This window comes from Gopherus evgoodei, chromosome 3 (assembly GCF_007399415.2).
Source record: "Gopherus evgoodei ecotype Sinaloan lineage chromosome 3, rGopEvg1_v1.p, whole genome shotgun sequence".
In the NCBI taxonomy this organism is placed as follows: Eukaryota; Metazoa; Chordata; order Testudines; family Testudinidae; genus Gopherus; species Gopherus evgoodei.
In genome coordinates, this window is record NC_044324.1 from 138,414,975 (window position 1) to 138,440,786 (window position 25,812).

At 48.6% G+C, this 25,812-nt stretch overlaps 1 protein-coding gene across 8 annotated transcripts in view; it reads left to right on the plus strand.

Annotated features, from left to right (window-relative positions):
- The first annotated feature begins 5,122 nt into the window (after positions 1 to 5,122).
- KIF25 (kinesin family member 25) overlaps positions 5,123 to 25,812 on the plus strand; it is a 92,275-nt gene continuing 71,585 nt past the window's right edge. For 2 of the 8 annotated variants that reach the window (XM_030556787.1, XM_030556790.1), the window contains exons 1-2: positions 5,123 to 5,428; positions 15,391 to 15,456. Coding sequence is in view for 4 of the 8 variants with exons in the window: in XM_030556783.1 (XP_030412643.1) it covers positions 11,468 to 11,542; positions 15,391 to 15,456 (141 nt within the window). In the remaining 4 variants the exon portion in view is untranslated. Of the gene's footprint in view, positions 5,429 to 10,500; positions 11,543 to 12,128; positions 12,720 to 15,390; positions 15,457 to 25,812 lie in introns of those variants that run through there. The other 6 variants (XM_030556783.1, XM_030556784.1, XM_030556786.1 and 3 more) reach the window with 6 other exon arrangements.

Below are 25,812 nucleotides of genomic sequence, written 5' to 3' on the forward strand. Positions count from 1 at the left end.
GGGCGAGATAGCAGCCCTTATGGCTGATCCACCATATACGCTCTTCTTCAAGGACAAAGTTACTCTACATTTACACCCGAAATTCCTTCCAAAAGTTCATACTTCATTTCACCTCAGTGAACCAATACATCTACCAACTTTCTTCCCGAAACCACATGCAAACTCCTTCGAGGCCACAATGCACACACTTGATGTGCGTAGGGCCTTATCCTTTTATCTGGACAGAACTAAACCCTTCAGAAACTCTCCTAGACTCTGTCTCCATCGCGGACCGTTCCAAGGGCGTGGCTATCTCTACCCAGAGGCTTTCGAAATGGATCTCTGATTGCATATGCCTCTGTTATCAGATAAAGAACATTACACCTCCAGCATTGATCAGGACACACTCCACTAGATCTGTATCTACCTCGGTAGCCTTCCTATGCAAAGTACCCTTGTCTGACATTTGTAGGGCAGCCAACTGGTCCTCCCATCATACTTTCGTTACTCACTATGCCCTTAATCAAGGCCCTCTCTCTGACACTAGATTAGGCGGGGCAGTATTGTCTATGCCATTCCTGCCAGATCCGAAGTCCCTACCTCCTTGAGATGCACTGCTTTGAAGTCACCTAGAGTGGAGCACCCACAGGGACATCTCTTGAAGAAGAAGAGGAGGTTACTCACCTTGTGCAGTAACTGACGTTCTTCGAGATGAGTGTCCCTGTGGGTGCTCCACTATCCACCCTCCTCCCCTCTACTTCGGAGTCGGGGTAGCCTCCGTTGTAGAGAAGGAACTGAGGGTACCGGCCGCGCATGTTCACTAGTGACATACTCAGAGTGAGTGACAGGTTCTAAGCATGCGTGGCCGCTACGAGTACTGCTGCAAAAAATCTCCGATCAAAGGCGCAGGGGCACACCGACACCTAGAGTGGAGCAGCCACAGGGACACTCATCTCAAAGAACGTCAGTTACTGCACAAGGTGAGTAACCTCCTGTTGTTTACTTGCCCCATCTCTATGAATGTCTTGCAAGTGAATTCCTCCAATCAGCTGAGTTTGCAGCTCAAAGCAGAAAGAGGGCAGGGTATAAAAACCCATAACACCAATATATTTCTGCTGTTTGGACTTGGGATAGGAGGCAAGGATCACTAGGCATAAGCTGAAGATCCCCTAGGGCTTAGCCCGAGTTAGCCCTAAAGCAGTGTTTTTCAAAGTTTGGGTCACGACCCAGTACTGGATCGCAGCATCTAAGGCACTGGGTTGCCTTGCTCAGCACCTAGGGACCCTATCGGCTCCAGTCAGCACTGCCGACCGGGACATTAAAAGTCCCATCAGCTGTGCTGCCCAGCTAAGGCAGGTGAGTGCCTACCTGTTCCGACACCGCGCTGTGCCCCAGAAGCAGCCAGCAGCGGGTCTGGCTTCTAGGCAGGGGGGCCACAGGGCTCCATGTGTTGCCCCTGCCTCGAGCACCGTGGGGAGCTGGGTAGGGGGCAGTGCCTGCATGTGAGAGCCATGCGGAGCTGCTTGCACGTCTCCACCTAGGAGCTGGACCTGCTGCTGGCCACTTCCAGGGCACAGTGCGGTCCACAGTGCCAGGACAGGCGCCAAGTCTGACTCTGCACCGCAGCTGCACCGCTGACTGGGAGCTGCCAGAGATAAGTCCACGCCCCAGCCCTGAGCCCCCCAAAACTTTTTCCTGCACTCCAAACCCCTCATCCCCAGCTCAGACCCCCTCCTGCAACCCCAACCCCCTGTCCCAGCCCTGAGCCCTCCCCAAACCCAAAACCTCCTCCTGCACCCCAAACCCTTTCTCCCCAGCCCCACCCTAGAGCCTGCATCCTCAGCCCTGACTCCCTCCCAAACCCCTCATCCCCAGCTCCATTGAGTCGCAGGCATCAACAATTTTCTTCAACTGGGTCCCCGGAAAAAAAGTGTGACAATCACTGCCCTAAAGGACATATAGCACTTCTTTATTATAGAAGCATCTATTACTTTTTCAAATTGGAACTCACGTAGGAGTGTGTGTGTGTGTGTGTGTGTGTTTACCTTCTTTAACCTTGTAAATAACACTCTTGTTTCTTTCTCCTATATATCTCAGGATAGTTTCTTATAGGATTAGCTACAAGCTTTCTCTTTAGTGTGAGATCTAAAGTGCAATTGACCTGCAGTAAGTGACTGGTGCTTTGGGACTGCGAGTAACCTGAATATTGCTGTGATCCTTGGTGTAAGGGACCAGCAATCAAAAAACGCAGGTTCATCTGGGTGATGAGACAGATCAAAGTACCCAAGGGGACTGTTTGTGATTCCGTGTCAAGGCTGTTAGTATCTGAGGAGTTTACACTTGATGATTGGTTGGTGAAACCGAAGTATAGAACTCACCATCAATTTGGGATTTGTCCTTGTTTCCTACAGTTTGCCCTGAGGTTTGTACTCGTGATCTTGAGCCACTGCAGGACAGCTTGGCACTGGCATAGTTGACAGGATTCACATTCAACGTGTCAATTAAGTTTATAGATCATAGCCCCAACGCTGGTAAAAGTTAAAACTAGGTATTGATAGCTTTAAAGAATAGACACAAGTGAACCACAGTTCTGTCATGGTTCTGTGGGAAAAAAAAAGACCTTAAAAGTTTGTTTGCATTAAGTTTTGACCAGGTGCCAGGGGAAGAAAAGGCAGTGGTGCCCAAGGACCCTACTGTCACACTGTCTAGAGTAGCTCATAACTGAGTTTGCTAATCTCAGGGCAGACAGCCAAACTGGTGGTATATTCTATAACTAGATTTCACCAAGCCAGTAACAGGTCTGTACTCCTGGATCCCTAACTTAGTCTCACCTGTAGTCACAAATGGTCTTCACCTTTCCAGTGCATCTTGCTACCAGACAAACTAGACTTTCTGATGAAAGATTATTAAAACCACCAATCACCTCACATTAGGTTACTCCTAATCCCAAAAGGTTGGTCGCTTCCCCCAGGTCAATGGATACTCTGGATCTCACCTCAGACACCACTGGCAGCCAATCTTTCTAATTAACTAAAGGTTTGTTAGCTAAGAAAAAGAAATGAGTTATTGAGAGGTTAAAGCAGATAAAATACATTAACAGGGGAGTCAAAGTTTGTAAATCCAATATGATAGCAGAGGTGTAGTAATTTTCCATAAATCTCTCAGGATTACCTAGAATAGCTCTAGGGATCTCTGTCAAACCACTCAGTATTCCACCCTGTTAGACTCCATCAGTCCAGAGACACAGGATCATCTCCTGGATTTATTTTTATAGCTGTTTTCTCCAGAAAGCAATCTGGCAAGTGTCTCCACCTTAGCATGTGCTCTTTCATTGTTGACTAAATGCAGACTGGGTCTGTGGATTTCCCACAAGTTAGTATGCTGCTTCATTTACAGTCCCAAGGCTCCAATCCTGTTTGATAGGCAATCCAATCACAGATGCAAACATGATGTATTCAGTTACAGCAATCCAAACCATCTTTTGTTAGTTTTCATGAAGTTTAAGCATCAATTAAATACACCTTTGATTTAGGGTTAAGTAAGTCCAGGGGACACATACTGTATTGTGATAGTAAACAACAACATCTACAACAAGTGAAGACAATGACATTACATTTTTTGATATCCACACACAAATGAATAGCCATATGCCTCCTAGCCCACTTAACATTTCCTTGATATTCACACACAAGTGAATTGGCCTATGGCTTTGATTTGAGCTTGTCTGTCAACGTCACACCTCCTTCCACAGATGCCACAAAGGAGACAACTGCAGGGATACTGGCCCAATTGCAGCATCAAAGAGCCCAGGAAGTACGTGAGCACCAACTGATGGCAGAACTCCATGTGAGGGAAACCAAAGCCTGCAAAGGGAGCTGAAGAGAGCCCATTAGACTAGTGGCCTCTGGAGCTGCTACAGCTTTTGTCAGCAGCCCAGCAGGATGCCTGACGACCCAGCTGGGTTCTGGAAATGCAGACAGGGCTGCTACATGCATGACACTTCGCAGCTCTGCACATGCTCATTCATTATTGCCTGGTTTCTCTGTTCTAACTCTTGTTTTGTGTGGCTGGTGTTTCTGGCCCCTTACATGCTTCTGCTTATGGGAAGCTAAGGTGTGGAAACTACTTTTTCATACTAAAGAAAAAAAGGGGTAATGGGGAGAGATGAGGGCATGCACGGAAATGGTGCATGCGGGCTAAGTTGCTGAAGCTTAGTGTATGTCTATGCTGCACTCAGGAGATGTGATTGCAACACATGTAAACATGCTCAAGTTAGCTTTGATTGGGCTAGCTGCACAGGCGCTGACTCCATGGCACCCATGCAAAAAACAAATAACCAGTAGGTGCTCAGCACCCACTGGCAGCTCCCCCCATCAGTAGATCCCCCTCCCGCTGCAGATCAGCTGTTCAGCAGCATGCAGGAAGTGCTGGAGGGAAGGAGGCGGGGTGAGGGCGAGACATGCTCAGGGGAGGGCACCTCTGGCCAGCTCACTAAAAATGGCCGTGTAGCTGTACTCAGATAGCTAGACTGTTGTTTTTAGTGAGCTAGCTAAGGTAAGGCTACATGTGCTGGGAGGTACAGCAATGGGGCTATAAAGTTGGTCTCCCAAAACCTAGGTTTGTCAGTCCGGGCCAGACCGATTTAGCCTAGAGTTCAGCTCAGGCTAGAGTTAACAAAAAATTGGGTCTTTGAAAGAGAGATTTATTACCTGAATGGGTGCACCCTCATCTCTTGATAACATTTTTTTAATAAGAACTAAACCCAAAAATGGATTCTTGACTTATTTCTGATCTCCCCCTCTCTAGTTTTAAATTAATCCACAGCCCACAATTCCCATGCTATGGCTGCAGCATGACAACTGGTTATTCCAGTATGAAGTTATGATCATAGTTAGGGAAAAAAATCCTCTTACTGGATAGGTCTCAAACAATGTTAGAAGACGGGTTTTACAGGACCAGAAGGAGAACGCATTTTACATTTATCCAATACAGCTCAAGGGATCAACACAAATAGCTTGGCAAAAGATCAGGATCCAGGCACTTATGGCACAGGGAGTGCTAATCTGTTATGAACATCTTAATTAACATTTGCACAGTGTTTTGAAGGTACTGCTATATTTCAGGCTAAGTGTTAGTACTGCAGGCTGTCCAGGCTCAGACCAGAATTTCACATTTTCTGGGTGGATCCGGCTTCTAGTTAAAAAAACAAACAAACAAACAAAAAACATGGTCTTACACTACTGGGGTTAGGGCAACCTTGAAACTCTAGCGATCACAACAGATTACAACTGTGTTCACTTAAATGTGATACTGCCTTACAAGGAAACTTTTTTTTTTCATGTGACTTCAAGATACACATTTAAGGGACCATGTATAACGAACAAGAAGAAAAGAGGTAAAGAAATGCAAGGCAAAGTTTCATGTCAATAGCTTTTCTCACATCAAGCAGGTAAGCAGCTACTGAAGAGTGGTCTACTATCAGGTATGATGGAAAATGTGCTATTCAGTGCATTTATGAATCCCCATAATCTGCATTTTGTATTTTAAATTTTAATGGCTCTCTGGCTGAGTACTGTGCATGAGTGAATGTGATTGCATGGAGAACTCCAGGTACCAGTAAGTAACCCAGTTTTCTCTCAGCTTAGAGAAAAAAACTCTACTATCTGCTCTAGAGAGTTGCACTGGCAAGTGTGTGAGCGCTGGGTCATTTAGAGGCTAAAAGGTACTGTCAAAACTTGTGAAGGATTTGTTCAGGCATTTATTGGCCATTCTGTTCAACCTCCTGGTTGAAAATAAAAGTATGTCTGTTTGAAACAGTGAGAGTCATTTAAACAAACTGAAACATGGATCCATGTCCCTGAAGTTTATTTATTGAACATCATTTTACTAGGAAACAGTAATGAGATCAAATGGTCAGATGTTTTGTAAAGCTTCAATGATTGTGTGTACAAAACCGCAGTCTCTGATTACTATCAAGTGCACTCAGCCAATTTACTATCTTGTACGCAGTACAAAAATAATCCAATGACATCCAGTGGTGACAGTCTCATATGTTTGGTGCTGCAGGGGGCAGAGACAGGGTCACTGTTTGGCAGATTGTCAGTGGTCATTACCATCCTTTTTGTTTCTAGTTACTGCATGCTGGAAGGCCATAATATATACACTCTCATGTTATAATGCTGGATGGGGAGCTGATTAATCCAATGCTCCTTGTGTCAGGGTTAATGTGAAGAGCATTAGTAGCTTATGCATCTGATCCTAAGTACTTCCATTATTGTAGGATTTTAGACTGCCACCCATCAGTGAAGTATCTGAATGCTTTCCACGTAAAATGGATAGCAACAGCAAAGTCCCTAATGGACTTCATGAAGTCTCTGGCATGTCTTCCTTTTAGTGGTCAAAACTCTGCTTGAGGTAGGTTTGGGTTTGTTTGCTTGGGGGGGCAAGGGTTGGAAGGGGTTTAGGAATGAAAGGAGTGTTTGAACTGAGTGTCCCTTATGATAGGAAGGCTCTCTCATGGAGGAAGGCCGGACACCATTTCCTAAAGAGAGCAAGACTGGATTGGCCTGATCTCTAGAAGACTGTTCCACAGCGAGATCCTCTCGACAGAGGATGCTGTGTTCCCAGGTCTCACATACTTTATCTTGGGCTTTAAGATCTGAATTGTCCCAGAGGAGAATAGTTATCTCAGTGGTTCACAGATCAAAATTCGGTATTCAATGTATTAACTACTTGACTAAGATGTGACTAAGGTCTGTGTACACCCCAAACAGTGACAGTCTCTCCAATTTCTTTCACAATACCTGAGAAAGTTCTAGACCAGGGATCGGCAACCTTTGGCATGTGGCCCACCAGTCCACTCATATAGCTCTACTGAAGGATGTTCCCATAACAGAAATATGTAGGACTGTAACTTTGTCTTTTATTCAGACCTTTGCCAAGCCTTATGCCATCTTACCTGCTTCCAGGGATACTACCACCTTTGGTGACACAGTCCTCTAAACTGTCTTGGACTTGCCTCCTCGGCACCCAACTCCTCATTGAGTTACTGCTTAGGAGTGTCCTATGGTGGAGCATCCATAGGACATATACTCAAAGACAGAGATGTCACTTGCCATATGGTAACTTGAGTGCTTCTAGATGTTTTGTCCATTTGGGTGCTCCAACTCCCACCCTCCCTTCCCTCGGCCGTGGAGACTCTGCTTTTGCGGTCGAGAAGGAACTGAGTGGCAGCAGGTCCATGCCTCCCAATATTGCCTAATTTGGAGGCCCCACAGTGCTGCTGTGTGCAGGCACAGATCCACATACACAGCCTTGCATTCTCCAGTTGAGAGCACACAGGCATGCATGCATCCTATGTTGGAGCACTCATAGGGACAAAACACTTGAAGAACTCAAGTTACTATTAGGTAAGAAAACTCTCCTTCTTCATCCAAGAGTTTAGGTAGGTTAGGTATCCTGTAGGTTTTCTGACATTTTAAAAGTGGCAGTGGTTGCATCAAATGAGAATGAAACAATTATCAGAATATCACTAGCTGCTAAGTCCATGACTCCCCCCCGCCCCCAAGTAATCGCATGTAGATATTGAAGAGGAGAGAATAGTATGGATCCCTGTGGGACACTGCAGATGAGGGCCTTTGGAGAGGTGGAGCAATTAAATTACCCATCACTACTCTGAGTTCTGCTGGAGAGGAACAATTAGAGCACTGTAGCCATCTACTTCTGCTATGTCATATAGGCAGGTTAGTACAGTACCTTGTAGTCCATTGTAACAAAGGCTACAGAGAGGTCCAGTAGCATGAGCATGGAGACCTTGCTTGAGACCATGGCCATGAGGACATTGTCTTTTAGTGCATCTAGAACAGTCTCTGTGCTGTGCCCTAGTCTGAAACCCAACTGGGAGGTATCCAGGATGTTGGCTGATGTCACATAGTGTTGGAGGCTGGTGGTTTCTACTTTCTCAGTTATTTTGCCCAGGAAAAAGAAACTGAAGACAGAATGGTGGTTAGAGAGATCTTTGTAATTAAATTGACTTCATGGGGTTTGAGTGAACTAATGCATTTTTAAGGAGTTTGGTAATTGTGCTTCTCTAAAGGAGGCATTGACCATTTCCATTCTGCACTGCCTTTTACCAGCCAAGAGGGCTTAGATCCATTTCACAGGTTGTGCCTCTAATATTTTTCAGGGCTTTTAGAGTTTTGGCATGTGTGATGTGGCCAAACTCACTCGGGGATGGTAGGTTGATGATAAAACTTGGTCAGCCAGGACTTTTTTTCCTAGTTAGTCCCATAGGTATTCTGTTATCTATCAGTGAATTATGCCAAAAACTTTTCAAAGTAGTTGATGCTTGGGTCTGTCTGGACTATGCAGTCTGGATTTATTCTCCCACTATGCAGAATAGCTCTGCTGGCTGAGATTCTGCTGCACTGATTGTGGACGAGTTGAAGGCTTGTATTGTCTCCTTTCCTGCCATTGCCAGAAGGATTGTTTGTGCTGTTGGCAGTGGGATTCAGAATGTGTTTTGTGCCACTGGCATTCTAACTTTCTGATTGCGGTGATTCACCTGCTGTGGTTCATCAGTGAACCATGGTGGTGATCTCGGTCAGTGTGTGGGGCTTGGAGCCAAAGAAACAATAGATTCATAGATTCTAAGCCCAAAAGGGGGACCATTGTGATATCTAGTCCAGTGGTTCTCAAACTATTGTACTGGTGACCCCTTTCACATAGCAAGCCTCTGAGTGTGACCTCTTTTATAAATTAAAAACACTTGTTTATATATTTAACACCATTATGAATGCTGGAGGCAAAGCGAGGTTTGGGGTAGAGGCAGACAGCTCACGCCCCACATGTAATAACCTTGCAACCCCGAGGGGTCCCAACCCCAAGTTTGAGAACCCCTGATCTAGTCTGACCACCTGCATACCATAGTCTGTAGAACTTCCCTGAAAGAATTTCTTTTTTGAATAAGAATATATCTTATAAATAAATAAGGACATCAAGTGATTGTCAGGCCTGCACAACATACGGCTTGCAGAGGCTCACTGTGCGGCCCGCGGTGGGGAATCAAAGGGCTCTGGGCCCTTTGATTTTCAGCTGCGGTGGTGGTGAGGTTTGAGGAAGGTGTGGGTAATAGGATTCAAGGTCCTTTGAAGGTGTTGATGTTCCAGTTTCCGAGATTCCAGGGGCTTGGACGTGTGGTGCTGCGCTGGTTCAGAGCTGAGTTACTTTTGCAAGATAGTATCATATCTCATTGGATTGTGGCTACATGTTAGATAAGTGTTACAGGAAGAAACAAGACCTTAGCTTCCAGGGCCATCAGCATTGTATGTAAACGTGGCAGCTGTAAAGGAGTTCAAAACTACAATACTATTTGCTTAAAAATATTAATACTGGTTAAGTCTTTTTTCATTACTCAGTGTGGAAGGTGATGTTCTGAGGATTTTATAATAGACTCCTGCAGTAGGAAACAAAAGGGTGAGTCTGGCCCGGTACTGCGAACAACTGCAGTTTAAATGGAAAGAAGAGTCCTGCAGCTGGACCTTTGAATATAAGTGGTAAATATCAGCCACTCAAGATACTGCCTTTTAATAAGCCAATGCCCAAATCTTTAAAATGCCATGTTAATACATTCTGTTTGTTTACTCTGACAGGGGAAACTGGCCCAGAAGGTATGCAATGAACTTTTGCCCATTCAAAATGGCACACACAAATGCACATTATCCCAGCCTCTGTGAAGCCTGTCATCTTCTCAAAAGCCAGTAAATTGCAGTAGCATGTTCCCTTTCACACACAAACTTGTCTGCCTCTTTTAGTGCCAACATCTTTTGAAAGTTGTCAGTAACACAGCAGTCTGGAAATCTTTTTTGAACCACATTTGTCAGTTTTCATCTTCCTACCAATACAAAACTTGCTGCCAGGATACACACCTGAGGAACTTCCAACTCTGAAATTGGCTTTTTATGGTGCTCAATATTTAAGTGATGTGTAGGGAAACGATGGTATCTTGGCATACTATTGTTCACTGAACTCTGCAGAGAGGTTTGATTTAGTCTGTCAGAGTTGGACTGCCTCACAAGAATTCAACTGTGTCTATAATTATGATCCTGGCTTTGGTTTGCCAGAAAAATCATAGTGCATACATGTAAATATTGCTTATTTCCTGCTCCTATATAGCTGCCACATTTATATTCCCCATCATAAAGATTTCATATGAAGTAACTACATAAAGTACTCAGCCGAGTTTTTGGATCCGCAAAAAGAAATTCCTTGGATGAAGAGTTTCCTAATAGATTTCTCATAAGGCAGTTTAGTATTCCACGAAAGAGCAAACAGTTACGTGGACTGCACTAGATAACATAATTAGAGGAGCAGGTGCCAAAGCCATGTGAACAGCCAAAAGTATCTGGCAAAACTAAATTAATCCCTCATGGAAGAGAATGAGGAAAAGCTTTCCTCATGGAGTACTATCAGAATTTGGAGAATTATTAATTCTATTCTGTATTGTTTCTTCTACTCTTCTAGGTATCCTGGGTTCAGGCCAGTGAGCAACTTGAAGGGAATGATTGAGACCTTGAACTTGACTTTTATGTTCTTTAAGCCCATGTAACAAGCAAAGCACAGATCAGATGTGTTCACGGTAGCCTGTGTTGCTTAGGAGACAAGCTGCAGTGGTCTGTACTAGTTGGAGTATCCTAAGGGCTGAGGGCTTCATGCCCAGGTATATCGCAGTGGTGTAGTCCTGATGAAAGTGAGAAAAATGTGAATAACTGAGGCTAGGTCATCATTCATGAGGAAGAGATGGACTCTCATTCCCAAATGGAGAAGGTAGAAAGCATTACTCATGGATGCAGCTATGTGAGAGCTTAGCATCAGTGAGGAATCAAGGCAGCACTCCCATACCATGGACTGGACTTAAACTTTTCAAAATGCTTTCCTCTGCCCAGCTGCATCACCTCTGTCTTGCTCAGGATCAGCGTCACCCAGCTGCTGTTCAACTGAGTGGTGTGGTCATATATAGTGAAGAATAGGTAGAGCTGCTACCACTTGAGTCCATGCCATCTGACCAATTCACTCAGTGGCTGCATGTAGATGTTGAATGGAACTAGAGAGATAATTGATCCTTGTGGAACTCTACAAGTGAGAAGTTTAGTGCAGAGGTGCAGTTTCTCATCACTACTTATTGGGTGTGTCCCTCCAGGAAGGATTCAGACCATTTCAGCACATTACCCTGCTACCTCCCTCAGATGAGACAATAGTATTGTATGGTCAACAGTGTTAAATACTACAGAGAGGTACAGAAGAATGACAATGGATGTCTGCCTTCTATCCACTGATAGGAAGAGATCATCCATCAGTGCCACTAAAGTGGTTTCAGTTCCATGTTTTGGTGTGAATCCGGATGGTGCCAGGTCTAGGATATTAGCTCCATTAAGATGAGCCTAAAGTTGGCCTTCGGCTAGTTTCCTTATGAGCTTGGAGTTTTGTACCTATGGGTTTGTCAACACAAATGTTGAAGTCTCCCAGGATGACAAGTCTGGAGTATTCCACCACCATCACCAACAAGGTATCAGTGAGCTCTTTTATGAACACTTTAATCCGTATTGGTCTTTAATTGAACATAAAATGTACATTAGCTGTGACTCTGGTTTCTCTTGCCAGATGAGTTATGTCAAATTAACTTGTCTTACCTCAGACACCTCTTTTGGATTTGATAAACTGGCACACAATGCTAGCTTCAAATGAACTGTGCCTTTATCTCCATAGCATACGACACCCCAGATCCATAGTTCTATCAGTGATTTCCTACTACAAATATGCTCTTTGTGTGGGACAAGCTCCAAAAAGTGAAAACTCCCAGTGCAGGGTGGAGGGAGCTGTACTGATTTTTCACAGCACCCTGGCACTACCCTCTCCCGGCCACAGCACAGCGGTTGTGTGTATTATTGTAGCGCTGGGCTAGGAGCCCCAGTCACTCTTCCACAGCCTGAACCACCCTCCCCTCCAGGCAGGCAGCGGGGGCCCCCCTGCGGCCGCACAGAACCACCCTGGGGCTCGCGCGGTGCCCCTCCAGCGCGGGCCACCTGCTCCCCCGTGGGCGGCCCGGCAGCTGATGGTCACGCGCTTCAAGCTACCGTCCCGCCTGGCTCCCCTGTCGCACAGCCCACCGCTCCAGGGCGCATGCGCTGCGGAACTCAGGCGACGGCGGACACGCTGCCCTGTCTGCGGAGAAGGCGCCATCGCCCCGCCTCGCCCCCCCTCCCCCGTTGTCGCGGTTGGATTGGTAGGCTACGGCCGTCACTCATGACGGAGCAGAGAGCAAGTTACGTGCAACAGGTTCGGTTGAGCGGAGGCCGAATGTCTCAAGTGTCCTTATCCCTGCTCTCCGCCGCTGCCCCAGCGAGGGCCTTGGCAGACGCTCCCTAACGCTCGTCAATGAGCACTCGGTGAGCGCTCTGGTATTGTCACACGCTCCCTGGCCCTCCTCCAGCCAATCAGAATCTTGGCCTAGAGCAGTGGGAGGAAGGACAGCCCAGTCCCCATAGCAACCGAAATGAAGCCCTATAACAGCGTCTGATTGGTCGATTCAAAGTGATTCTTTGCGCGTAGTGAGGGGTAGGGTGCGCGCAGCGGGACCGCGCGGGAGCGGCAGCAGGACGGGAGAGAGGATGCGGCCGGATGGCGGGATCAGCCCGGGCCTCGTGGCCCAGCAGCGGGTCCGGCAGCTGGAGCAGAAGCTGCGCGTGAGTGCAAACCGCGTGCGGGCAGGGGCCAACGCTCGGGAGGGAACCGGTGGCCCTGCCCCCTTCCCTGTTGGGGGCTGGCCGTCCTCAGTGCGTCACGGCGGTGATGTCATCGCCCTGGCCCCGCCCCAGACGCTGCCTCCTGGGCTGGTCCCCAGAGAGCTGGTTGGGGTGCTGGGGCGGGAAGCGCCCTATGCAATGCACCCTCCATTGGGGCCATTTCACGGCCATAGGCTCTTAAACAGCGGAAATTTCACAATTTCAGTGATTTAAAGCTGAAATTTCAGGGTGTTGTAATTGTCGGGGTCCTGACTCAAAGAGGAGTTGTGGGGGGGTCCACAGGGTTATGGGGGGGTTGCAGTAGTGCGCCCCTCACTTCTGCACTGCTGCTGGCGGCGGCGCTGCCTTCAGAGCTGGGCAGCTGGAGAGTGGTGGCTGCTGGCTGGGAGCCCCGGTCTGAAGGCAGAGCCTCCGCCGGTAGCAACACAGAAGTAAGGTTGGCCTGGTAGGGTATTGCCACCCTTAGGTCTCCGCTGCTGCTGATGGGGCATCACTAGGGTTTCCAATCCTTTAGGATTGGCCTGGAGTCCCTTGGAATCAGCATCAATCTCCTGGTGACTGTTGAAAGCAATCCAGGAGATTTTGATAGGATATTTAAAGAAAATGATATTATGTCATGTTAGGAAAAAAAATTCTCTTGGAATCGCCTCAGTCGGAGTTGGCAGCCCTAGGCACCACCTTCAGATCTGGGCATCCAGCCAACAGCCGCCACACTCTGGTTGCCCAGCTGTGAAGGCAGCACAGAAGCAAGGGTGACAATAACTGCAACCCCCCTTAAAATAACCTTGTGACCTTCTTGCAACTCCCTTTTGGGTCAGGACCCCCAAATGAGAAACACTGGTCTCACCCATGAAATCTGTATAGTACAGTATAGAGTAAAAGTGCACACACACACACACAAAAAGATTTCATGGTGGGAGTGTGACAAAGTGCAGATTTTCCCTTGTTATGTTGTATGTGAGCCTATGTGAGTTTTACTGTTTTGCATGAATACTGTGTGTGTGCCTCACTTTCCCTGTGTGCTTCACCAACACCATGGTGGTGGGAATAGGGCTGTGTGACTTTGGCTGAAACCTCTGGGATAGGTGAGGCTTCTCCAGCTGCCTGCACATATGCTATGACTGGTGCCCTTCATAACCTCCAGGAGAGAGGATGCAACCAGGTGACTCTTTGCCCGGGAAGCGAGACAAAGGAGGAGGAGGCGGCGCAATGGAGTCCTGGCTGTCTTCATACAGAGTAGTTCCAGAGCATCCGCCCAGTAACTTTGTGACAGGGAGACCAGATTTCATGGACCACGACTCATTTTTCATGGCCATGAATTTGGACTCTGAAGAAACCATCAGTGCTGCTCCTTTGAGCTAAATGTTGTCCTGTCCAGCGCACTGGCCCAGAAAGGGGTGCAAGCACCCTTGTGCCAGCTATCTGCATCATCGGCAGCAACGTGGGAGGTGAAGTGGGCTTTGCAAAGTGGCTACTGAGCCTCTTTTCCTCAGGTGGTTGGGTTGGGGGTATAGTGACACCTCCATTCCCACCCTGCACCAGCCAGCACGGAGGAACTTCTACATCGGATATAGATTTGGTGACGTTTGATTCCTCTTGGGAGCAGAAGGATAACCAGGAGAGAGGTTGTGGCTCTCTGAACCACAGGACTGTCTACACACAAACTTGTGCTGGGTTTAAATAAGCAGGTTTAGTTAAACCATGGACCCCAGTCACCCAGTTTTGAGAGATCCTTTTCTAGCTCTTCACAGTCTGTCTGGGACTTAAGTATCTTGAGTAGTTTTGTATCATCTGCAAATTTTGCCACCTCACTGTTTATCCCTTTTTCCAGTTCATTTATGAATATGGTAAATAGGACTGGGCCCAGTACAGACCCCTGGGGGACACCACTATTTACCTCTCTCCAGTCTGAAAACTGACTATTTATTCCTACCCTTTGTTTTCTATCTTTTAACCAGTTACCAATCCATGAGAGAACCTTCCCTCTTATCCCATGACAGCTTACTTTGCTTAAAATGACTAAGACTAGACTAAGGGTTCTCAATCTGGGGGTCATGAGCGGGCTGCAGTGACCCTCCTTTTTTTACCCTTTTCATTATTTTAAAAAATATTTCTAGCCTTGTGATTGCGGAGACTATCTTGAAAAGGAGAGCTGAGCTTTCACTGATGCAGTGATGGCTGCATGAATCTGCAGACAGCCTGAAACAATAGCTCAGAGATTTTCAACCTAGGGGGCATCGCACCCAGCAGAGTTGCGAACAGATGTCATAGTGTCTGTCGTAAACACGCACACTTTCCCAAGCTGCTAACCCAGCTAGGTTGGAAGGGAGTACCAGTATGGGAAAGTCTCAATATTGAAAAACGGTGAGAACCAGTAACTAGACAATTTAATAAATGGGAATTATTTATCCTAAGTGGCTATAAAAATGTATATTAAGGTAAAATATGTTATATCACACCAACTTCTTACACTGTTGTAGTCGTGATGCTGAATAATAAGTGTATGATTGTGAAAAGATTATTGGTCTGACTACATTCAGAAATTATTATTTCAGTTTTATTGCTGAGGGTGAGGATGCAGAAACTAGCCAACCAGTTGTTGTTTTTTCAGGCTAAAGAAGAAAGAATAGTTGTGCTGGAAACAGAAAATGCTCTTCTTCATCTGAAACTTGCAGAGGTAATTATATTGTGCATGTTTAATATCTTGTAAACTGGGTGGGGATGTATCCATGTTGTTTATGAGTTGGAGCTAAAACCCACCACCTAAAAAAAGAAGTTGGAATCCTTTTTCTCATTTTCAAATTGTGTCATGTTCCTGTGGGGTAAACTTTTGAAGGACAGAGGCACAGCCTCACTTTTTGTGAGCACAAATTTTCACATTTTATTTAATTGCAGGTGCAAATCAGGTTGTCAGAAGTGCAAATACTAGAATACTTCCCTGTAATTTCATGCCTTCAAAAATGAACTGAGGGAGTAAACATGCATACCAAATTTGAGCACTTTCACACTGAATTACCTTATTTCTTCTTGCAGTTGAACTGGACTTGCAAAATGTAGGTGCAAATTTTGGGGGTGCAGTTTACACCCACAAAAAGGAGGCCACTCTTTTTTCAAATATTTGGCCATAAGTAGGTTTCAGGAACCTGCATTTTATAATTAATGGGCTTGTCAAAGATGCTCTATTCAGTGTTTTCATGATATTTGTCTACATACATGTCTTGTGCTGGAGGGAGTAAAACAAAATGTCATATAAGCAGTTGGAAAAGCCTAGCTATGGCTAAACTAACCCACTTTCTTTCATGATACCGCTGATCAGAAGGGACTATTTCTGGAGCAATTATTGAAATAATGAACTGTCTTCATAAGTAATATTTTGCCTCTTCAAATCTGGGTCTCTAGAGATTAAAAGAAATTTGAGCAGTTGTTTGTTGTGCAAGACCAGGACTGGCTGTGTGGATTAGAGGTAATAATGACTGTCAGTTGAGAAATTCTAATCCAGGCTTTGTCATTAAATTGCTGTGTGACCTCAGGAAAGCTCCTTGCGCTCACTGTGTCTTGGTTAATTCTGATGGATGAAATTGGGTTTAATTAAAAAAATAAGTCCTGACTGCAAGCCAGATGGTGCATCTGAGCTGACTTTTGCTGGGTACACAAAAGAATACTGTACTTTATTTCAGCGAAATATATTTCTATTGTCTTTTGTAGCATTTAGTGAAGGTATTCTTAGGAATTTGAAATGCCCTTTTGTTCTCAAGTATACAATATGGAGACCATCCTGGATAGTAAGATGCATCAGAGGGTAGAATGTGTCTTGTAAACAAGATACCCTCCTCCAGAGCCAAAGCCAGTATGAGGACTTGTCTACATGGTGTTTAGTCTGCACCAGAGAGTTTTATATTTTAGTTTGCACTAGTGTGTCATGTATTAACTGGCCCATGTGGCCCTTGCTGGCTCACGCTGGAAGTTCACTGGTGTGCATTTAATGCAGTCCTGTTTCAAACAGTTCTATATTAACGTGTACTGGGAACTTTTAGTGTGTGCCAGTAGAGTCTACGTGGGTCAGTTAGTGCAGGACACGCTAACAGAGACTAAAATTTACATTCCGTCTGTGGACTAAAGCATTATGTAGATAAGACTTAAGTTTTTCAATATTCTGCCTGTAGGGCTAATCAAGCAGGCAGTCTGTAACAGATCTAGTCATTGCTGCTAGAAAAATCCGTTGCAGAGTTTCACTTGTTAACTGCCAAATATACTGTGTGGCTGGAGCAGATAAAGATATATGGGGAGCACCCTGAATGCACCACAAGGAGGAGGAATCATTGCCAAATGGTTCCTGACAATCAAAATATCTTTTTACTTAACAGAAATGCAAGTACAAAGCTATGTGTAGAAAAACATAATGCAATCTGTGGTCACGGGTGGTTTCAGCATTTTCATGATAAACTTCAGATCCTTTCCTCCTCGTAGAGTGGAGGGAAGGGACCGCTGTTTCGGTTTTACAACCTTGAAAATCCTTCCCTTTTTTTCCCACTTACCTTTTTCTCCCTCTAATACAAAAGCTCCCAGTAGAGCTGGTGCAAATATTTAAACCCTCATGGAAATTTTCAGGGAAAATGAAAGATTTTTTTTGAGGTTTTCATGGAAATTTTGTGTGGGAAATTTTGAGTTTTCAGCAGTTTTGGCTGAAAACGACCAGATTTTTGCCAAAAATGGGAGTTGCAGCTTGTTTTTTGTCCCCATTCTCCCCTGTAGTCCAGGATCACCAGCTGGACTACAGCTCCCATGATGCATCAGAGTCTCCCATTTTTGGTGAGGGGAAGCTGTGCAACGTGGAGTCCCTGTTGTGGTGCGTTATGGGAGAGCAATGCTCATTTTTAGCCAAAGTCTTTTGAGGAAAAAAGGAAAATTTCTGCAGAAAGCGGACACTTTTCGTGAAAAATGTTGTTTTACTGTAAAAGCAGCAAAGAGCCCTGTGGCACCTTATAGACTAACAGACGTATTGGAGCATGAGCTTTCGTGGGTAAATAGCCACTTCATCGGATGCATGACGAATGCATCCAACTAAGTGGCTATTCACCCACGAAAGCTCATGCTTCAATACGTCTGTTAGTCGATAAGGTGCCACAGGACTCTTTGCTGCTTTTACGGATCCAGACTTACATGGCTACCCCTCTGATAGTTCTACTGAAACACCAGCCCTACCTCATGTCTCTCTTATTCTTTGACTGGACTCTTAAGAAACCATCAGTGCCACTCCTTTGAGTTAAATGTTGGCCTGTCCAGTGCACTGGCCCAGAGGCATAAAGGGGTGCACGCACCCTTATGCCAGCTGTCTGCATCGGCAGCAACGTGGGAGGAGAAGTGGGCTTTGCAAAGTGGCTACTGAGCCTCTTTTGCTCAGGTGGTTGGGTTGGGGGTATAGTGACGCTTCCATTTCCACCCTGCACTAGCCAGCATGGAGGAACTTCTACATTGGATATAGATTTTGTGGAGCTTGGTCTCTCCTGGGAGCAGTGGGATAACCAGGAAGGAGGTTGTGGCTCTCTGAGCCACAGGACTGTCTACACACAAACTTATGCTGGGTTTAAATTAACAGGTTTAGTTAAACCATTGACCCTTGTGAGTGAACACACTTATATCATCTTAAACTTGTTTGTATTGGTTTCTTTTGCTCCACAAATAAATTGATACAAACCAGATTTAAATCACTTTAAGGGTGTCTACATTCACAGCATATTGATTCAATTGACTTGGCTAAAAATCATACAGTATGCTGCCCTTTATCTACCCCTTACTTAGGACTTGGTGGTGATGGGGGACTTCAACTACCCAAACATCTGTTGCGAAAATAACACAGCAGGGCACAGATTATCCAATACATTCCTGGAATGTATTGGAGACATTTTTTTATTTCAGAAGGTGGAGAAAACCACTAGAGGAGAAGTTAGATTTTATTTTGACAAATAGGGAGGAACTGGTTGAGAATTTGAAAGTGGAAGGCATCTTGGGTGAAAGTGATCACGAAATGATAGAGTTTGTGATTCTAAGGATAGAAGAAGGGAAAACAGCGCAATAAAGAAAATGGCTTTCAAGAAGGCAGACTTTAGCAAACTCTGGGAGTTGGTAGGTAAGTTCTTCTTCGAGTGATTGCTCATATCCATTCCAGTTAGGTGTACGCGCCGCGCGTGCACATTCGTCGGAAAACTTTTACCCTAGCAACTCAGTGGGCCGGCAGGTCGCCCCCTAGAGTGGCGCCACCATGGCGCTCCATATATACTCCTGCCGGCCCACCCGCTCCTCAGTTCCTTCTTACCGCCCGTGTCGGTCGTTGGAACAGTGGAGCGCGGCTTAGCTGACCTCCACTTCCCTAGCTACTCGTTTTCTCGTATATAATTATGCAGTTATAACACTTTTATATATATATATTTGTATAGTTAGACGTGTTTCCTTTGCTAACATGGTTAGTTTAGTTAGCGGGGTTCAGGAAGTAGCCCCTTCCATGAGCCCAGTGCCGGAGCCATGCATGGCTCACCGGGTTTTAAGAGGGGCCCGGCTTGCCAGAAGCCGCGGCCGAAGAGAGATCTACATGACTCCTGTTTGAAGTGCCTCAGGGAATCACACTTGACAGATAAGTGCCCCATTTGCAAGGCTTTCAAGCCGAGAACACAAAGGTGCGGGACTTTCACTTACCCCTCCACCTTGGGCGCGGAGCGATGTTCAAGCGGCGGGCAGAAGCGCCTCCTCGGCACCGGACCCCGCCGGTGCCGCCAAGGCCTTTCGGCACCGACCGATCGCCGGCACCGATGTCGACTCAGCACCGCTCCCTTCTTCCGAGGTCGAGAGAGTCTACGATTCCTGCTGGTGCCTGGCGGCTCCCCGGCACGCGCCGCGGTTGAGCCCCCTGCTCCCGCTACTTCCGTGCCACCTGCATCGCAGCCAGAGAGCTCGCCTAAGTTGCGTATCCGGCACCGTCACCTGCAGAGGCACCGATGACTTCGGCTCCGTCGATTCCAGTCCCCCAGGAGCATGGAATCCGGTGCCTGGCAGCTCCCCGGCTCGCGCCGTGGTAGAGCTTACTGCTCCTGCTGCTTCTGTGCCAGCTGCACCACAGCTAGACAGCTCGTCTAAGATGGCTCGCCCGGCACCGACGACGTCGGCACCGTCGATCCCGGTCCCACGAGGGCCGTAGAATCCGGTGCCTGACGGCTCCCCGGCGCGCGCCGTGGTTGAGCTACTGCTCCTGCTGCTTCCGTGCCAGCGGCACCGCAGCCAGAGAGCTCGTCTAAGTCGGATCGCCCGGCGCCGACACCTGCTACGGCAACGATGACGTCGTCACCGTCGATCCCGGTCCCACAAGGGCCGTAGAATCCGGTGCCTGACGGCTCCCCGGCACGCGCCGTGGTTGAGCGTATTGCTCCTGCTGCTTCCGTGCCAGCGGCACCGCAGCCAGAGAGCTCGTCTAAGTCGGATCGCCCGGCGCCGACACCTGCTACGGCACCGATGACGTCGTCACCGTCGATCCCGGTCCCACAAGGGCCGTAGAATCCGGTGCCTGACGGCTCCCCGGCACGCGCCGTGGTTGAGCGTATTGCTCCTGCTGCTTCCGTGCCAGCGGCACCGCAGCCAGAGAGCTCGTCTAAGTCGGATCGCCCGGCGCCGACACCTGTTACGGCACCGATGACGTCGTCACCGTCGATCCCGGTCCCACAAGGGCTGTAGAATCCGGTGCCTGACGGCTCCCCGGCACGCGCCGTGGTTGAGCGTATTGCTCCTGCTGCTTCCGTGCCAGCGGCACCGCAGCCAGAGGGCTCGTCTATGTCGGATCGCCCGGCACCGACACCTGCTGCGGCACCGATGACGTCGGCACCGTCGATCCCCGGTCCCGCAAGGGCCGTAGGATCCGGTGCCTGGCGGCTCCCCGGCACGCGCCGTGGTCGAGCTAAGGCTCCGGCTGCTTCCGTGCCAACGGCACCGCAGCCAGAGGGCTAGTCTAAATCGGAGCGCCCGGCACCGACACCTGCTGCGGCACCGATGACGTCGGCACCGTCGATCCCGGTCCCGTAAGGGCCGTAGAATCCGGTGCCTGACGGCTCCCCGGCACGCGCCGTGGTTGAGCTCCTGCTCCGGCTGCTTCCATGCCAACCGAAGCCTCTGAGGCACCGACAACATCGGCACCGTCGATTCCAGTCCCACAAGGGCTATCGAATCCGGTGCCCGACGGCTCCCCGGCACGCGCCGTGGTTGAGCGTATTACTCCCGCTGCTTCAGTGCTGACGGCACCGCAGCCAGACAGCTTATCTAACTCGGTTCGCCCGGCACCGACACCTACCGAAGCTCTGACGACCTCGGTACCGTGGATCCCGGCCCCACGAGGGCCGTCGAATCCGGTGCCTGACAGCTCCCCAGTACGCACTGTGGTTGAGCCTGCTGTTCCCTGCACGCCGGAGATGTTACCAACGGCGAGGGCTCTCAGTGCCATGACAGAGTCAGTGCTGCCTGACCCGGGCACCGCCGGTACGGGTAATACAGTCTCTTCAAGGGACTGTCCCCTGTCAGTATAGCAAAGCGGCACCGTTCATGATCACGGTCCCGCAGACACTCCAAGTCCTGTCGGCACGCCGGACACCACTGGCAGTCCCGGTGCTGTTTTTCCTCGGTACTGGTCACACTCGCTGCACCGGTCGGTATCCCGTTCGCCGACCCGCTATCGGCACCGTTCCGACATCTGGCACCGGGGCAGGTACCTTGACTCCTGTAGCTCTTCTCCGAGCCTCGAGATCTCGGTCGACCTCCCGACACCGTTCTGGTTGCGGGTCTGGATCTCGTTCCAGGTACCGATACGCCTCCCGATGCCGGTCCCCGGTGCCGAGTTGGGCAAGGTCCGAGTGAGTCAGAGACTCGGCCTGTGCCTTCTTTTAGTACCTCCATGGCCGTCCGGACGCGCATCCGTGTCATCCCATATGCGCAGATTTTATGCTCAGGACCACGATCCTGATATGATGGCCAGCGGGCGCCAGCCCCGGCGCAGAAAGAGCCTTGGCGAATGCAAGGTGTACTCTGCAGGGGCCCTGCAGCTCTGGGTAGCAAAGCAACAAGCCTTGCTTAGCTGTGATAATTATAGCACCTGGGTGAAGGAGTTTCTCCCTCAAACCTCCCACCTGGAGTTCGCTGCCGTCTTGGGGGACGGGGGAAAGAATTTACCCCTTGTTGGTAAAGGCATCTTCGCGGCAGAGACAGCCCCAGACTGCGAAGCCTGCTGGGCAATAGGGTCCTAATGCGTCTTAGCATGTATACGCCAGCGACCAAACATAGGCCTTTATGGCCCCAGCCGCCATACTCTGTGCCTAGCCAGAGACAGAACTCTGGAAAACGGCAAGGCCAAGGTGGTCGCAGACAAACGTCAGGCCCCCTAAAAAGCCAAAGTCAAGGTCCCTCGCAATTACTACTGGGACCAAAGACGGACCTTCCAAGGTTCGCCGGAGGGCGGCGTACCAGTCGCAGGACGGGATCCCGATCCCGCTTTCTCCTGGCATGGCCCCAGTTACTTTTAGATCGCTGGGCCCTGCGCACGATGGAGCATAGGTATCACCTTTAAACTGCTCCAGCCCTGTCCCCCTTCAGCGGATGAAAGGGGCTAGGGGTTTTACTCCCGTTATGCCCTAGTCCCCCACTCGAACACGGGTCTCAGACCTCCCTGGTTCTGCATGGACTCAACCGGTTTGGGATAAGGTTGAAGTTCTGCAGGGTATCCCTGGGAACCATTATTCCATCCTTGCCTCCTGGGGGCTACTATGCCGCCCTGGATAGGAAGGACGCGTACTTTCGCAATGCCATCTTCCCTCCGCACGGGAGATGCCTCCGCTTTATAGCCAGCAGTGAATATTCCCGGTTTACGGCCATAGTCGCCGCCTACCGTCGCTGATGTCGGATATGCGTTTTTCCGTATTGGGACGATTCGCTTATCCGAGGAGACTCTGAGACACAAACCACTCAGCCCGTGGGCATCGTCACGGTCTTATTCACAGGTCAAGGCCTGATGATTACTATAGAGCAATCCACTCTGGTTCCCACGCAGAGGTTGGGCTTCCTAGGGGCTATCTTGGTCTCCTACCTAGCCGGAGCCTGCTTATCACAACTGCGGTTTTAGGCGATGGCAACAATCATCTGAGGTCTGAAGGCTTTCCCAACGACCTCAGCTCGTTCTTGTCTCAGTCTCCTGGGTCCATGGTTGCCCGCAAGTTTGTAACCAAACACACCAAGCTCCGCCTCCGTCCTCTCCAAGTCCGGCCCACCTCGGCGTACCGCTTGGACAGGGAGCCAATGGTCATGGTAGTCACCGTTCCCTCGAACGCCTTAGGCTCCCTAGAGTGGTGACTAACTCCCTCCTTGGTGTGGACAGGGATGCGGTTTTATCCGCCCCAGCCCTCACTGCCCCTGACGGCGGACGCATCATCTCTCTGCTCGAGTGCTCATGGTCACCTCCGAGCTTAAGGCCTTCGGTCTTCTAGGGAGCTGGCATTCCTCATTAATGCCCCAAAAATGAGAGTAGTCCGCCTGGCATGCCAGGGGTTCCAGCGGCAGCTGCGAGGCCGTTGTATCTCGGTGTTTACAGCCAACACAATGGCCAGGTGCTTCATAAGCATTCAGGGGGGACATAGTCCTCCCCCCTTTTTTTGTCAGGAGACCATCCATTTCCGGGTCTTTTGCATGGCCCACTCGATGGAGCTGGCGACGTCCTTTCTCCCAGGCGTTCGGAACGTCTTAACTCTTTGACTCAGCAGGTCTTTCATGTCTTACGAGTCATCACTCTGCCCCATGTGAGGCGTCCCGCTTTCCGGAAGTGGAGATGGTTCCTCACACAGACCTATTCGCTCACCGCGAGAGCAGGAAATGCCAGGTGTTCTGCTCCTTCCAAGGTCTCTCCTCGGAATCGATCTTGGACGCATTCCTGATGCCGTGGAACGGCCAACTGCATTATGCCTTCCCACTGTTCCCACTGGTTCGTTAGGTCCTGCTTAAACTCCGCAGGGGCAGAGTGCGCATCATCATGATCACTCCAGAGTGGTCCAGGCAGCACTGGCATACCACGTTGCTCGGCCTGTCAGCCCAGACCCCATCACTCAGGGCAATGACAGGCTTCGTCACTCGGACCTGCAGCCCCTTCGCCTCACGGTGGCTCCTGCGTACCTGAGTCGGGGTGACAGGCAGCCTTCCACCTGGTCAACGTACCGGGCCAGGTGGAAGCGTTTCCTTTACAGCTGCAGTACGCTCGATCTTGCTCCTGCTGAGGTCTCGATCCCTCTATTTGGCCTGCCTCTGGCCTTCAGCGGCAGGATCTGGCGGTATCATCGCTGAGGATACTCTCAGCAGCCATCCCTACCTTCCAGCAGGCTAAGATGGACGTTCAGTGTCCCACGCTCTATGGGTTCGAGGTCCCTCAAGGGCTTGGAGCGCTTGCACCCTCGGGTGCGCTGCCCAGCCCCGCCCTGGGACCTCAACCTAGTCTTGGCCAGACGAGTCTCTGAGATCAGAGCTCTTACGAAGGTTCCGCAAAGACAAGGTGCAGTTATGACCGCACCCGGCTTTCCTCCCTAAGGTGTTTTGGCCTTTCATGTTACCCACAGCTCAACGCAATGGGCATAACCGTTGCACTCCTTGCACATCTGTGGAGTGCTCGCATTATATTGTGCTGACAGAATCATTTCCTAAGGTGCCCCAGCTCTGCCCCGGTAGCGGGCCAAAGAGAGGGCTTGCTTGTTTTCCTCTCAGAGGATCTCATCTGGGGTGATGGCGGACATCCCCACTTGTTATGATTTGGCTCATATTTCCCCAAGCCACATCACCGTGCATTCTACCAGGGCTCAGGCTTCATCTGCCGCCTTGCGGGCTCGTGTTTCTACCCACGAGATCTGTCGCGAAGCTCCATTGGTCCTCGGTCCATACCTTTGCTTCGCAGTATGCCCTGGTTCAGCAGTCAAGAGAGGCTGTAGCCTCTGGCTCAGCAGTTTTATTCTGCCACTTTTCACTCCGACCCCACCGCCTTTGTAAGGCTTGGGATTCACCTAACTGGAATGGATATGAGCAATCACTCGAAGAAGAAAAGACGGTTACTCACCTTTGTAACTGTTGTTCTTCGAGATGTGTTGCTCATATCCATTCCGCACCCGCCCTCCTTCCCCACTGTCGGAGTAGCCGGCAAGAAGGAACTGAGGAGCGGGTGGGCCGGCAGGAGTATATATGGAGCGCCATGGTGGCGCCACTCTAGGGGGCGACCTGCCGGCCCACTGAGTTGCTAGGGTAAAAGTTTTCCGACGAATGTGCACGCGCGGCGCGTACACCTAACTGGAATGGATATGAGCAACACATCTCGAAGAACAACAGTTACAAAGGTGAGTAACCGTCTTATCCCTTGGGAAGCAAGTCTTAGGGGAAAAAGAGTTTGAGAGTTGGCAGTTTTTCAAAGAGGCTTTATTAAGGGCACAAGAGTAAATTATCCCACTGTGTAGGAAAGATAGGAAGTATGTCAAGAGACCACCCTGACTTAACCAGGAGATTTTCAATGACCTGAAACTCAAAAAAGAATCCTACAAAATATGGAAACTAGGTCAAACAAAGGATAACTATAAACAAATAATACAAGTATGTAGGGACAAAATTAGAAAAGCCAATGCACAAAACGAGGTTGAACTAGCTAAAGACATAAAGGGTAATAAGAAAACATTCTACAAATACATTAGAAGCAAGAGGACAGAGTAGGCCTCTACTGAACAAGGGGAGGAAACAATAATGAAAAATGGCAGAAGTGCAACATGATTTTTTTTGTTTGTTTGTTTCAGTTTTTATTAAAAAGTTTAGTAACAGTTGGATGTCTAACATAGTGAATGCCAGTGAAAATGGAGGTATGATCAGGGGCTAAAATAGGGAAAGAACAAATTAAAAATTACTTAAACAAGTTAGATGTTTTAAGTCAACAGGGCCTGATAAAATATATCATAGACTACTCAAGGAACTGACTGAAGAGATATTTGAGCCT